Source organism: Melospiza georgiana, chromosome 2 (assembly GCF_028018845.1).
Source record: "Melospiza georgiana isolate bMelGeo1 chromosome 2, bMelGeo1.pri, whole genome shotgun sequence".
NCBI lineage: Eukaryota > Metazoa > Chordata > Aves > Passeriformes > Passerellidae > Melospiza > Melospiza georgiana.
The window spans coordinates 19,406,096-19,421,359 of NC_080431.1; the positions used below are offsets into that span (position 1 = coordinate 19,406,096).

The 15,264-nt window shown below is 37.6% G+C and overlaps 1 protein-coding gene across 1 annotated transcript in view; it reads right to left on the bottom strand.

Moving 5' to 3' along the window:
- GCC2 (GRIP and coiled-coil domain containing 2) overlaps positions 1–15,264 on the bottom strand; it is a 31,673-nt gene that overhangs the window by 6,132 nt on the left and 10,277 nt on the right. The window contains exons 7-20 of the mRNA XM_058045140.1: positions 14,853–14,922; positions 14,071–14,171; positions 13,892–13,990; positions 12,200–12,319; positions 10,625–10,789; positions 10,101–10,205; positions 9,375–9,537; positions 8,735–8,835; positions 8,529–8,606; positions 7,711–7,848; positions 5,587–5,708; positions 3,848–4,024; positions 2,119–2,336; positions 518–712 (exon numbers count right to left, since the gene is read on the bottom strand). Coding sequence (XP_057901123.1) covers positions 518–712; positions 2,119–2,336; positions 3,848–4,024; positions 5,587–5,708; positions 7,711–7,848; positions 8,529–8,606; positions 8,735–8,835; positions 9,375–9,537; positions 10,101–10,205; positions 10,625–10,789; positions 12,200–12,319; positions 13,892–13,990; positions 14,071–14,171; positions 14,853–14,922 — 1,852 coding nt within the window. The remainder of the gene's footprint in view (positions 1–517; positions 713–2,118; positions 2,337–3,847; positions 4,025–5,586; positions 5,709–7,710; positions 7,849–8,528; positions 8,607–8,734; positions 8,836–9,374; positions 9,538–10,100; positions 10,206–10,624; positions 10,790–12,199; positions 12,320–13,891; positions 13,991–14,070; positions 14,172–14,852; positions 14,923–15,264) is intronic.

Sequence of the window (15,264 nt, forward strand, 5' to 3'; positions counted from 1 at the left end):
TAAATGGAGATTTTCGATATTTATCCATGAAGTATTCAGCAGACTTTTAAAACAGGATTATACACTACCATGTATTTTTCCAGTTTTTGGGGACTCCTAAAACATTACTTTTCATGCTGGATTTCACTTTCCTAGGAAAAAAAACTTAGGAATAAAGTACTGTTCTAATAAGCCTCATTAAGATAAATTTTATCCTTTCACTAACAGGGTTAAATCAGCACTTAACTGTCCCTAGTAGAGACGTATCCAGAATACAAAAATTTCTGTAACAATTCACTGACTTGCTCACCCAGTCTTTTCCCTTCAAAAGCTCAGAAATACGACGTCTTTAAATGACTAAAACCTGTAGAAATGACAAAACTCCTACAAAAGTTCAGGACAGTGTAAACTCAGGGGCACTTGACTAGACTTGTCTTGCACCTAAAAGCATGAAAACACAATGAGCTAAAATATTTTGAGGGCACAAACTCCTGCAACCTATATAGGCAAGCACTCCTGACAGCCACGTCCTACCTACCAGGCTTTGCTTCTGGTGAGTTCAGCAGTTGCTCCAAGGACTGAACATAGGTGCTGGCTGAGGACACAGACTCTGTGTCTGTTGTTTCCATACCTTCTCCCTCCTCCCTAGCCACAGTGTGCACATCAAGCACAGGAAGGTCAGTGCTCCGCCGCTCTCTCAAGGTCTTCGTTGCTGGATTTGAAACAGCTGGACCTGAAAGATACTTACTGATGTTCATATCAGAATGAAACTGAGAGGGCCATTTCCTAGGTGTGACTGTCAGGGATTGAGAGTGGTACATAAAATAGTCTTCAAAATGCCTGGGAAGGTGAAGTCAAAAGAAAAAGCCAGCTATGCACATAACATTTGTAATAGTAAAATACAGCCTTTCACCTCTGAATGGCCATTCCAATCAAAGTCTGGTTCTAAACTTGACTAGCAATTTGTATTTCAGTGACTGTGAAACCTTCATGCACATCTGCCTGAAGATTTTAGTTTTAGTGTTTTAGTTACTGTAAGAGTAACAAATATCTTTAATGGAAAACAATTTGCTTTTGTTTCAACCAGTCCCGTGGGAAGTGTAAATTCTTCTGTTTCATTACTGTGTGCATGACCCCTCTACTTCAGTAATAACAGAGCAACTTCTTAAACTGCTACTGCTGCTTGGCAAATGTCCAACTACATCCTGATTAGTGACTATACAGATAAGAAAACAGCACTTGAGATTGAACATAGTAAAATCTTAAATTGGAAGAAGGATCAAATAGCAAGTATAATAAAGAGCATGTATACAAATAAAATTCTTAAAACAGCTTTCAAAACACTTTTCTTTAGCTTTACACTTCATACTTGAGGCAGATGTCCAGCATGCTCCAAAACCTGAAACATGACAAGAATACCAAATATTTTCAAAGTAGTTTCCCTCCATTTGTCTGATACTGCAGAACAGGTATCAGCAGTGCAGATTCTAGAACAGAATTAGTTCCAGTTGGAAGTGACCTACAACAAGTATCTAGTCCAACTGCCTGACCGTGTCAAAAGTTTAAACATTATCAAGGGCATTGTCAAAATGCCTCTGTTTCAGGCATCAATCAAATCAATCAATGGGAAGCCTGTTCCAGAGGATGATCACCCTCTCAGTAAGGAAAATGCTTCCTAATGCACAGTCTGAACCTCCTCATGGCAGCTCTGAACCAATCCCACATGTCCTATCACTGAATACCAGGGAGAAGAGCTCAGCACTTCCCTCCTCACTTCCCCCACTCAGGAATCTGTAAGACAGCCATGAGGTTGCCCTCAGCCTGCTTTCCTCTAAATTAGACCAACCCAGAGTCCTCAGCTGCTCCTCACAGGACACTCCTTCCTGCCCTTAACACCACATTTGTTGCCCTCCTCTGGATGTATTCAAGGACCTCAGGATTCTGAAGCAACAGTAAATAATCACAAGGATGTATTCCTGACTTGGTATCTGTGGACTGACACAGCATGCTGCAGATTTCCCAGAAAAAGTTGCTGGTGATTTCACAGAAGCAAACACTGTAAGCACATTTTAGTTTCAGACTGAGGTACACAAATTGGTAACTAGCCCATGAAAACCTGGTATTCTGCCTGGAAGTTACCTCTAGTGCTTGGTTCACTCTTGAGTTGGAAGAGCTGAGCTTCTACTCTGGAGAGTTGCTGCTGAAGTGTCTCTACTGTCTTCCTGTGCTCTTCTTGCAGGTTCCTGACCTGATCTCTGAAGTTGTTCCGGAGAGCTTCATTCTGGGCTGTCAGCTGACTCAACGCCTGGGCGTGCTCTGTTTTGATGACCATGTTCTCAGACTGTATTGTGCAGAGCCTGAAAACAGTGCATGCACAAACAGTAAGACACAAGCAGCAAAACACTGTAAGTTTTACATTTCAAAATTTTTACAGTTTGAGGCAGTTTTCAATTTTCATGCGTATGATTATCTTAGAACGATTATGTGCGCAACTTTTTTCATTTAAAGTCCTCTTTTTACAGGGAAAATCTGAGACTGAAAAAGTTACACATTACTTATTATATGAATGCACTGTGCTATATAAACTTGACTTCTATTTCAGAACAAAAAATTCAGACATCTTTGGGAAATAATGAAAGACTTAAGAGACACTGTGGTCTAAACATTCTTAAATTTTAAAACTGCATCATGACTGTTTATAGAATCATACAGGGCATGTCACTTATACTCCACTTCCTACAACATTTATTTACCAAGCACTTCGGACTTCTAAAAACACAGGTTTCTAAGGAGGTAAGTTTATTTTTTCTAAACCTCAACTTTTAGTGCAGAGGAGTGTAACTGTTAGCAAGAAAAATGTCAGTAACTCATCAGTTGTACTTGGTTTGGAGGTACTCCAGAAGCAAACCAAGATTGTCACAGGCAAGTAAATACATTAAATAAATAATAATATACAATATAGACATGGTATAAACTAATATAATAAATAAAGTCACAAGCAATTAAATGCATTTATGGAAAAACTAATCCCAGAACTTACCCTTATAAGCATACAGACTTAAACAGAGCCAGAGCTGTGTTTAGGTATAAAGGGAATCTATTGCAAAATGGGTTGTTTCCAGAAAAATGCAGAACATAATTTGGTTGACTACAATGAATCATTATGTAGCTATCAGGAACAGATAAAACTGTACAAAGACAGTGACAAGTCAACAGTTCCTAATATCAATCAGTAATTTCTGATCAATACTTCATGTGACAATCTGTGTACCCTAAATAGAGAAGACAATGATAGATGCTTTTTGTGGAGCTCAAGTATTAGGTACCCATGTGATTTTAGAGGGAGTGATACAGATTAAACAGATTCCATTCATTTTGAAAGAAAAATTAGGCAAATTAAGCCTCTGGCAAGCATAAACTCAAAGTACAGCACTTTCTGTAAGAAAGAGGCTTGGTGGACAAGAACTGGGTATTTTGTCAGTGAACCTGTTTGCTTTCCATATAATTACCTTATTTTTTTAAATAGGAAACATCCATAAAATTTAGTAGAGTGGTACAACACAAATGTGGTGCTGGGCATTAGACTTAAAAATAGTCAGTGTGCTTAAAAAATGTTAATTTTTAGGTCTGATAGTTAAGAGGTAGAAGGTTTGCAGAAAGCTCAAATTCCCCTGTCAGCTACTATCTCACTGTCATTGTGGAAGCTTCTGATGGCTTGTAAAAAACAGCAAACAATCCTTTTGAAATCCCTTTAACTTTCTCAACAACATGCCTATTTTTTGTGAAGTACAGTTATAGGCTTCTGCATGCTAAGACCTCAAAATTCAAACAAAATAAATATCCCTATCTTTTCATCAGCAGACCATACTTTTCACGGAGTTCTGCTTCTTTTGCAACAGTCTCTTGCAGCATCTTATTGTGTCTTTCCAGCAGGGTGTCATGTTCAGACTGCAATGCCTGGAGTTCAGATGCATTCATCTGTGAATTATGCTGAGCATCTTGCAGCTTAACTTTAAGTTGATCTATCACCATTTCCAACTGTTCCCTACATGTGGAAGAAAAAGGAATACACAACACGCATTTAAAATAATTAAATTATTTCAGAACTTATATGATATCCACAACATTTTGGATAGCTCATCCAATTTGCATATTTATTAATAAATCAACACAGCACTAAGACCAAAATAATTTCAGAATGTGGCTACAGCAGAAACAATCAGATTTTGTTTCAACATAGATACAAATAAGTTTGCCACATCCCATCTGAACTGCTGGGAATGCAACTATTAGGGTAGGAAGCATGACTGATAGCACTTTCTACTTCAAGGAGGGACAAGACAGAAGGAAAATAATATATGGGGATCAAATGGGAGAAAAAATTTCTTCTTGAAAGTGGTGAGGCTTTTTTTCATTTGTTTAGTAAATGCACATCAGTTCAATAAGACCAAATACAGGGGACAAATGGTTGGAGTAGATTTTGAGCAAATTACTAGAAAGCAACATCAAGTCCATAACACATAAACTCAGTTGGTCAGAAACAATTCAAAATCAGAAATATCAGGAAGAAAAAAAATCTTAAGTCACATGCATTCTTTTTCTACTGATTTCTGTGTTTATATATGCAGACCCCTCCATTATCTAATGAACTGTGTATCTCACTAATCCTTAGGGTTGATACTTGTAAATAATTTCTTTGGGAACCGTTTGTCATCTGTTTATTGTTTATCCAATTTGTTTTCAAGATGATTCTCTCTCACAAAAAAAATTATCAATACCAGAACTTCTTAAAATTCTGCAAATAAGAGAGTCAAAGAAATGCAGCTCTTACAGATTGGATGCTTCAAAAGCAAAAATGTTTCAAAAACCCCAAACCAGCCCTAAATCCGAGTCCTCCAACCAGGCACCAGTCGCCCTCTGGTGGATGTTTGGCCGCAATTGCCGGCACCGAATGCGGGTCTGTCAGAAACGAATCCTGGCACTGCACACATAAACGCCCAGTCTGTCACCAAGGGCAGCCATCGGTGACTAATAAAAATAACCTGCACAAACTGATTGACTTCTGCAGTGAGTTGAGACATTTTCTGTAGTGACTATGAATTTACCTGGCTTATGACTGTACTTAAAGGATTTTCAGGGAACTTCTGGAAGTGTAATTCTTTCCTTCCAAGTCTTTCCTTGTATGATACAATATACAGGATTTCATAAATATGCAGTAACTGATGACTGAATTGGCTTTACCTACACCTAACCACTCACTCCTGAAAAAGTTCAACGTGAGCTCAGCTGAACTGAACCAATCTGCTCTTTACCTCTTTGGTGCAAATGGCACTTGGCTACTTCACATTAGAGAAAACCATGTGCCAAGTCTACACAGAATGTGCAAGCTAACTTCTGCTCATGAGAGTCATAAAAAACTTCCTAAGATCTTACTTGTCCTTCCAACTGTAACAATAGGTGATCTACACAAAAATAATGGCTAAAAAGACAAATCCAGCTATTAGAAACTAATATAGCACCATTACAGTAGGAACTGACAATACTTCTTCTGTTCAGTCAGGCAGTGCCACAGTCAGATTACAGATCAAGTACAAATATTAGTTTTACCTTTCTTGTTTGGCTCCTTCAGATTCTGTCCGAGCAGTAGATTTACTCTTTTGCTGTTTTAGAACATTATGAACACGAACTTTGTAGCTTTCAAATTCAGATGTAACAGATGCTTGTTCAGCCTATCACACAGAAAACAAAGCTGTAAGTTATACTATTGACTACTGCTCCCTTATTTCTCTATAATGAAATGCATCTTACAGGGAAAAAAATTAAAACCACCTGCTTCACTTCCTTCTTTAAAACAGATAATTAAAGCAGCAACCACCATAACAAGTTTCTTTAGATTTTAACTGAGTATTATGTAATGTGAAACTTGAGACACTGATTTTCAACATACCAGTATTAAAAGAAAGAATACTTGAAAATTCAAAAACTGCATTCAACTGAGAGATTCATAAGCTAGGGGATCTGTGAACAGCTTTGAATGAAAGCAAAGGTGACAGAAAATACAAGAGGTGTAATTCTGTTTCTCTCCACTACTACAAGGGTGACAAAAATTCTAACGTGCCATAAAGTTATGCATAATTCTGAGGAGTTAAGTCAGTCTTGCAATGGTATTACACAGCACCAGATATAATATTCTAGTTGACTGTAAAGGTGTTTGGTCTGTGTTTTCTTCTAAATTCAGCTATTGCCTGAGTTTCTGTGGACATACAGAAAGCTGCCTCACATCACAGTAGCTTCATCCTTGACTGTACACTATACAGCAAAGATTGTTGCCACCCTTCCAGTACTCATGTTGCATATTCCTCTTAAAAAGAAAAACAAAACAGCACTAACACAGGTTTCTTTCTTGGATCTTAGGACAAGCTCATGGATTCATTAATCACTCCCATTTACAGTTAACTAAAATGTTCTCATCTCCAAGAGGAGGATTTTGGAAACCTTCCCTTCAGCTGAACTGGTGACTGAAATTCTACAGAACTGACTCAGATCAGCCACTGGTTCAGATTTTCAGAGTCTGTACATTTTGTAGCCATCTTCTTTACGTGAATCCTTTGCTTTTCTTCCTGTCAAACTGTGTGAATATTCCTAAGTCCTCAGGTACGCAGTCTTAAATGTCAGCATGATTTCTGTTTTCTACTATCTGCCTTGGTGTCCTGTCCACATTGCGTTCAGAGGGAATTTTCCTTTGCTAATAGCCTTGTAATAATATCTATTTTCCATATGTAGGGCATCTAAATAGGAAAGCTAATCCTCCAAGAGGTTCAAGCCACGTCAATATGGAAGATCTACAACCTTGATGATTTCACAGCATCACAGAGCAAACCACCACAGACAGGTATTGTAAGCACCCAGGTATGAAGAATACGTTTGTGAAACCATGATCCATGTGTACCAGGACAACTAAGGCAAACCTCCTGTAGCAGCAATCACAAAGTTTGTCCATTTCAGTTCAGCTTTTTAAAAGGTAGAAGTTCTTTTGAGAGGCTGCATTCAGCTGCTGCTTACCTGCAGGATGCACCTACCACCACACCTACCATACAACAGTGCCACAGAGTAGTGCAGTAATCCCCATAAAGGTGGTTTGAACATAAGAGTCCTACTATATTTTGAATCTGTTTGTCTCCAATGCAAACATTGCGTTCCAGGACCAAACAGGGTTATATGAGCAAAAAATTCCCAGAAATAATAATAAACTTCAGCAACAGTGTCAGTTTTCCATGAACTTCAGCTGCCAATTAAGAAGCTGCTCATATTTCAGCATATTAAAATCTATTGTAAATATATTTTTCCCAGCTTTTTTTTTCTTTGAAGTAGTATCTGTGTTAACTGGTTATATATGAAGCAAGATATATTCAGTTTTTTCATTTTTGCTCTTTTCTTTAAAGACTTTTCTTTTCCCTGAGCATCTTAAATAAACCCTGGGTCCCCACTACCACAAGTTTTTCCCTACTGTAAATAGCAGTATGCAAGTCCAGATGTTCCACTCCAAGTGATACACATCAACCAGGACAGTCTGGCCTGTCCTTTACACCACCACTCAATACTGGGGTAATTCACAATTCCTGACAGACAAAAAGAGAGGAGTGAAAAATCTGCAAAATATTTTTGAAGAAGCAAAGAGTGCAGGTAATCTCCCTTCTTAAGCCTCTAAGTTTACTTCTTCCACTGGAATACCTGGGCTGCTCTGCACTCCTCTTGCAGGGTTGCAATTTTTTGCTGGCAAGCACTCATTGTACGCTGGTGCTGCTCCGAGGATGTTCTCAGCTGCTCCTGAACTTTGTGCTTCTCTGATGTCAGTACAGCCACTTGAATCTGAAAAAGTCAGTAGAAAACTTCACTATCACAAAAACTTTTCTTACTTCTCCAAGGCAACACGCCACTGAAAACCTAGGACTCTACTACAGTAATTCCTGCACAGAAGTGGTGAATACAAAATTAAAATCCAATAAAAATAGAATAAAAAAATAGACATGGGTTACCACATAATAATTTTTAAAAAGTGATGCTGTTTAAAGAGAGAATTGAAGACATAATTACAATGCTGGGGTGGAAGCATTTAAGAAAGCCAACCTCTCCCCCTTGTCTGCTTCTTTCATTACATTCTAATCCATTTCTATTCCATATACAGATGGACAACACTTAAGATTTTTGCTGACAATGTTGTGCTCTTCTGTTCTTAAACTGAGAAACTTCCATTTTTAAAGAAACATTAAAAAATATATTCCAGTTACAAGCTTCAAACTCCACAGTCCTCTCCTTTGGTGGAAGGGGAAAGAGGAAAAAGAGAGGGTAGATCTTAATGAAATTCATAGGAAAAAATATTTGGGGAAAGCAGCAAACAGACAAAACTCATTTATGAAAAAGAACCAGTAACCTAAAAGTAAAACCAGCACCTCTTTATTCTTCAGCTTATATTCCATGTGCCCAGTACAAATCACACTCTCACTACTTAAATGAGAAGACTCATACTAACAAAAAGTGAAGTTTCTTGCCTTATAAGCTTCCACTTGCTGTTGGCTGGCTTCCAGTTCCCCTTTCAATGATGCCTGCAACATTAGGTGGTCATTTTCCTGCAAGATAAAATTACCTGGAGATTAAAAAAACCCCTCCAAACCTCAGTAACCTAAAAATTCAGCTACCAGCTGTTTTTTAAAATCTAGTTTAAAAATAGAATACAGTCATTAGCATATGGACTTACAGCTTGTTTTGAATCAGCCAGCTCTTTTTTGGTTTTCACCAGGAGTTGTTTTATCTTGGCATTTCTTTCCTCATCCTGTTGCATAGTTGACTGAAGTGACTCTAAGGCAGAGAAAAACAATTATATGCAAAGGAAACTTCCCCTGTTATATTTCCTTAAAAATGCTGGAAAATATTTTTAAAAATTCTAACAGATTCCTTAAGAGCTGTGAACAAGTAATTTACACTAACTTTAGTAAACTTTTCCTAAGTTATCACAAAGACCTTATAATAAGTGAAATGTTTTTACATTTGAGCATAGGAAGAAATGGAATTTTCACACGGTAATCAGTAAAGTTTTATGAGTGTGGTATATCTGAATGAAACCCTTGTCAGTCATCAATATTTAGAACTTCTTCATAACTTTATCAGGTAATAAACACAGTATGACAAGAAGGTAAATTGGCTTTTAAGTGCTGAACACTGGATTAAGTGATTGATAACCTAGTAAAGGTTCATCTAAGACAAAACTGCTTTCCTAATGCAACTGTTTTAGTATTCCCTGCAAAGCTCACTTGCTGACTTGAGAAGTTGTTTCTTAATTGTATCTTTTACCACTGTTAACTATACCATAGTGACTCTTCTGTTTATAGTTTACTCACTTATTTCTTCCTGTAGGGTCTCTTGTTTCTGTTTCTGAATCCCTGTTTCTTGCTCAAGATCTTCTATTCTGTTGTCTTTATCAGTAATCTTCTGATTAAGTTCTTTAACTAGCCTTTCATAATCAGCTATTTCCATATCCATCAGTGTACTCTTCTGAGCATCCTGCAAGGTACACAAAATGAAGTTAGAGCTTAGAATTTCCCTTGCCTGCTAAGACTTTTGTAATTTTGTAAAAAACTATATTGCCCATCAGACAAAGATTTTGTCTTTACCCATATCCACAAACATCATCCATCCACTGGGTTTCCACATCCTCAGTAAATAATCTGTTTTCAAACAAGAATCAAAAGCTTTGAAACCTGTGGCTAGTTCTATCAGTAGGTATTTTGTATGTATTAGTTTTTGTCATCTTCAGTCCTTACAACCAAGGCAATTTCTTAACAGTGCACTATACATGGACTCCAGACATCTGAATTCTATTCTTATTTCTACTCATTAAAGGCCACATAACCCAAGCTAAACAAACAAAAAATAAAACCAAAACCAATTCCAAAAGTACATTTCAGCTCTTCAAGCACACAACCAGGGGCAAAAGCCCTTACATTCTCTCTTTTGCAAACCTCCAGCTTTAAAAACCTCAGAACAGAAAGGGAGGCATTCAACACAGCCAGATGGGCCAAAATCTTGGGTAGCCCATCAAGCACTAACATGGATAGCAACTCTACCTTTCTGGCCAGCTCTAGTTCTTGCATAGTTTTCTGCAGATGTTTCTTTTCCTTCTGAAGTTGCATCTGAAGCTCCTCCATTTCTCGGAGAGCACCACTATGTTCCTGAAATTTAAGTAGTTGTCAATTATGCAGTCCAATTTCAAAACAGATGCCAACATCTTTCTATACTTAGACACACACACACACACACACACACACACACACACACACACACACACACACACACACACACTTGTGTTGTACAGAGATAGCTGATCCCTTTCTTAGGAAATCACTGTGAACCAGAGAAAAACCAACAAGACTATGAAGTGGTTTTCACATTCTGTACAACTACACCTAACCTGAACTGACAGCCTTGCAAAGTTCTTTCAATGAACAGATCAAGCTTTCAAAAAAGTCAAGTAACACAGAGGGAAAATGCAGAACCGGGTCTATGCAAACACAGTTTACAAAGGTCTAACAGAAATCACATCCACTGAAAGTATTGCTTCAGCCCATTTACCATCTCTATGAAGTACTACCTTTGTTTTCTGCTCTCTTAGAAGTTTTTCAGCCTCTAGCTCTTTGTCAGCCTTTGCTTTGGCTCTTTGTATCTCCAGTATCTGAGTTTCCAGCAGCTTAGCATTACTTTGCACTGTTTCAACACGAGCCAGGAGGTCTTCATTAGCAGAGCGTAACTGATCATGCTGAAATTAGCACAGTAGAATGGTAAAAACATAAGCTGAATTTATGTGCAATGTTGACAGATAAAATGTTTTCTGTATTTAAAAAAAATACCCAACACTGATTTCTATCCAAATCCCTTACAAACACCACTCCTAGAGATGAGTCTTGTCGAGCTTAATTCTTTTAAACCACATTAATAAACAGGTGAAATTAAAGCCATTAGCACATTTTGGTTATTTTGTTCAGTTAATTTGCCCAGCTTTCTATAAAATGGCAAGAATCAAAATAAATCTGAAAAAAATACTCAAAAACTTATGCTTTCTGCATTATCACCTCCTCCTTGCAACAATACAGTATTTCAAATACACACTTCAAATAGAGCTGCTGTATTTATAAACAAATTATCATACTATTAACTCCTAAAAGAGGCTGAACTGCAAACTTTGACTGAACCACTAAGTCTTCCACCAGAACAGAGTGAGAACTCTACTGCATCAGGCATACTTTTGCAATGCCTTTAACAGATTTAATTTTGACATTTTCAATGATGTATCCTATTCTTTATTTTGCCTCTTAAGAATGAGGTAAAAGTGAAAGATGTCAACTACCTAAACAGTGTTTTATTTACAAATTGTTTACAACAAACTTGAAAAATGCAAAGCCTACATAATCAGCAGAATATATACTATTATTTCTTATTTCTTCCTATTTACTAGGAAGAAATCTACTACTGCTTTTTACTACTGGCTTGTGTTTATAAGGAAACAGTGGCCTAGGTGGATCTCTGGTGTATGGGGCCTGGGAGTTTAAATCCTAAATACCAAACCCATTGCAGTTAGCTCTGGAAAAATGTGTCTCACAGCCCCTTAATTACTATTTTAGACTCTTCTGAATGCCACTATAGTACTCTCCAATGCATCTTAAAGTCTAATCCTTGTGAAAAATGCAAAATTCACAACAAATTTAGTATATTTAAATGTTTTGTTGAGTAAATAAAAAAATAAAAAAACAAAAGCCAAATTTTGTTGAAGAAATAGAAGAAAAAATGTCTCGGTTAAAGGTTACTGCACTTTATGAGAAGTGTAGGTGTGCAGTCAGGAGAAACACTGCAAGTTTGATACTTGCAGCAGAGCTGTAGGTCCAAAATCAAGCCAGAGATGATCTGCTCTTTTCTGTGAGTTGACCTGGGATAAATTCAACTCTTTCTATTGACGAAGTCAGACATTCTAGATATAGTTATCTATGTCATGGCCCAGGTAAGGTATCGGATGTTGAAAAGGAACAAACCACTCTGAATTTCAAGTGACTATTTAAAACACATGTAGGTTATGAAACTAGAGTTACAATCACATGATTAGGACTTGCACCCAATAGGCAGAATTAATTTTTATGGTACTTATCAACTGATCAGACCCACATACAGAACTGACCTGCTCAGATGACACCTGTAGCTGTCTTGTGAGGTCCTCTATCTGACGTTCCAGATTATTTGCTCTGTCTTTTTCAGAATCCAGCTGTTCTCCTTGCTTGTCGTACTCCATCAAAAGATTCTTAACACATACAAACACAAGGGCATAATTTTTCACAAGATGTATTGCATAAGCACATTCTATACCTCTGAGGTGTGTTTACCTAGTATTACATTACATGAGTTGTCTTACTGCAACATTAGCAATATCAGAATGAAATTAAAGCTATCATTCCATTGCAGGCTCTGGGAGAAAATCCTTTGAGTTCATGATTTTCTAGAATAATTCAGGTTGGAAGACAGCTCAGCAGGTGTCACCCTCCTACTTAAAGAAAGGTCAGCAGTGAGATGAGACCAGGATGCTCAGAGCTTTGTCAAATCATGTCTTTCCAAGGACCTGCCTCCAAGATTGGAGATGGCTACTCCACTAAGCAATCGATTCCAAAGCTTAACCATTCTCATAGCATGAAAATGTTTATTCATTTAAACAGTTGGAATCTCTCCTTTCAATTGAGGACTACTGTCTTATCTTGCACCACCATTAATAACCTGACTCTCCTCCCTTCATAACGTCTTTGTAGGTACTGGAAGACTCCTATCAGGCTCCCTCAAAGTTTTCTGCAGGCTGAGCAGCTTCTCATCACTTATTCCAGTCCCTTGACCAACCTGTCATCCTTCCACTGAAATCACTTCAAGTTATCAATGTCTTTCTTGTATTTGGGGGCAGAAGGAGGAACAAGAGTCGATGTAATACTCTCAATGATGTCACAGAATAATTTAGATGGAAGATGACCTTTAAGATCATTGAATCCAACTGTAAACCCAGCACTGCCAAATCCACCACTAACATATGTCCTTAAGTGCTGTGTTTACCTCATCTACTTGTATATAAAGTGCTTGCTGTGTTTACTTATCGTACTTTAAATATCATCAGGGAGGGTGATTCCATTGCATCTCTGTTCTAATGCTCTAATTCTTCTTGTAAAGAAACTGTTCCTAATATCCATCTAAACTTCCTGTGGTAGAACTTAAGGACATTTCCCTCTGTCCTATCTTGTTGCTTGAGAGAAAAGACTGATCCCCCGCTGACTACACCCTCCTTTCAGGTATTTGAGAGAGTGATAAGCCTCCCCTGAGCCTGCTGTTCCCCAGACTACCTAACCCCAGTTCCCTCAGCTTCTCCTCCTAAGTCTTACAGGCAACAGCTTTCTCCTGGAGAAGCAATGCTGACTCATCATCTGCTTCTGCTTCATGTGCCTAGATATGTGCTCCAAGAAGACTTGCTCCCAGGAAATTACAAGTTTGTCTTTATCATTTAAGGATTTTCAAACTGATCTTCAATTTTTTTACTTCTCAGAATTCACAGGGATGTATGTTTTGCCTAGCAACACATTGCTTGGTATGCACGATGCCAGAGTCAAAAGAGTTAAAAATAGCATTCCAGTAGAAAGGAAGTGTCTCATTTTGTTCTGACAACAGCTGCATGGTTCCCTTAAGAGAACCTTACACTTCTTGATTCTGGTATTTAACTGCACAATTTCTTTTGCGAAACATAATTGTGCAAGTAAATAGCAATGTATATCCAGGCTAGGCTTCAAACCCAAAGTATTTTCTGACAGATTACTGTCTTTTGTGAATGCAGCACTATTCTTACCTTATAGCTTTCAGCTCCTTGAATTACATCTTTCATTGAAGCAGACAATTGATCTTTTTCTGATCGAACGAATTCCAACTCTTCCTTCAGAGTCTGCACCTTATTAAAAAGAAGTGTGTGCCATTAAAACAAAGCCCTCCATGCAAAATCTTCTTCATATTAGGAATTAGTCAGGGTACCTCTTTTCGGCTGGCATCTAATTCTTTCTTGGCTTTCACAGCAACCACTTTAATTTTATTTAGCTTCTCTCCTTTTTCAGCAGATTCTTTTTCAAGCATCCCTAAAAGAAATACATAAGAAAGTTAAAAATTACACCCTTCCATTTCTTCCCAAGAAATGAAATTAAATGAAATTCAATTAGAACACAAACATCAGCATGACTTTAAAACCAAACAAAATATAAAGCATGGGGTGGTGTTGAAGTGTTTCATTCAGTCAAACATTTGAAGCTAAAACATCCAGACATACAGAGAACTTAGGGGCAATCTTTCCCTGGACAATCTTTCCCTGTTTCAGAAGCTTCCATCACAGTTAGGAGTGATATTCCTGTCTACTTCTACATAAATTTAACAACTCAGAAGCATTTTCCTGCTCTTGTGTTGGGATAACTGCAATAAAACAACAGTAGATTTGGCACTGTTGCTTCCCTTTCCTTCTGGTAGCCTTGGGGATTCTTACTGATAAATTTCCCACATTAAAAAATAAAGATTAAATCCACTACACTGTTTATAGACAGATGTACAGAAAAAGAAAAAGCCTTAAAATATCAAATCATATCCAACTAAAAAATGCTAACATTTTAAATTCCCAATGGAAGGAATACTGTAGGAAGATGCATTAATATCCACTTCCCCATCTTCCTCCACTTGTGGAAATACAGGACAATCATGCAAAGAAAGAAAAGGTAACAATCCAAAGAAGCCAGATCATTTATATAAAAGAAAAAAAGTGAGAAAGATACCAATTTTCTCTTGAAGCTCTGCTACTGAAGATTGCTCATCAGTTTTCTCAGTCATTGTTTCCATTAAATTCTGTATTATAAACAAAGATATAAGAAGTATTACAAACATTTCTTTGTAGTACCTGTTTTGTCCCTAACAAGCCACCAGAAGTTTCAGTTACATCTCAAACTGTCCATGTTCTTACATGGAAGAACATGGACCAGGAAAGCCTTTATGAGCAGCTTTGTATCAGCTTGATGAAAGTACAGTTATGCTAAAAGCAGAACATTCCAATCTTTTAAGAGCTGCTTTCCATCCAGTTGCAGAATGAGGGTGTCTCCCCTTTTTTATCCTGTCCAAGGATAAAAAAGGGGAGACACCCTCATTCTGCAACTGTCAGCTTTACAAAACCAGCAATTCCCAAGACCTGAA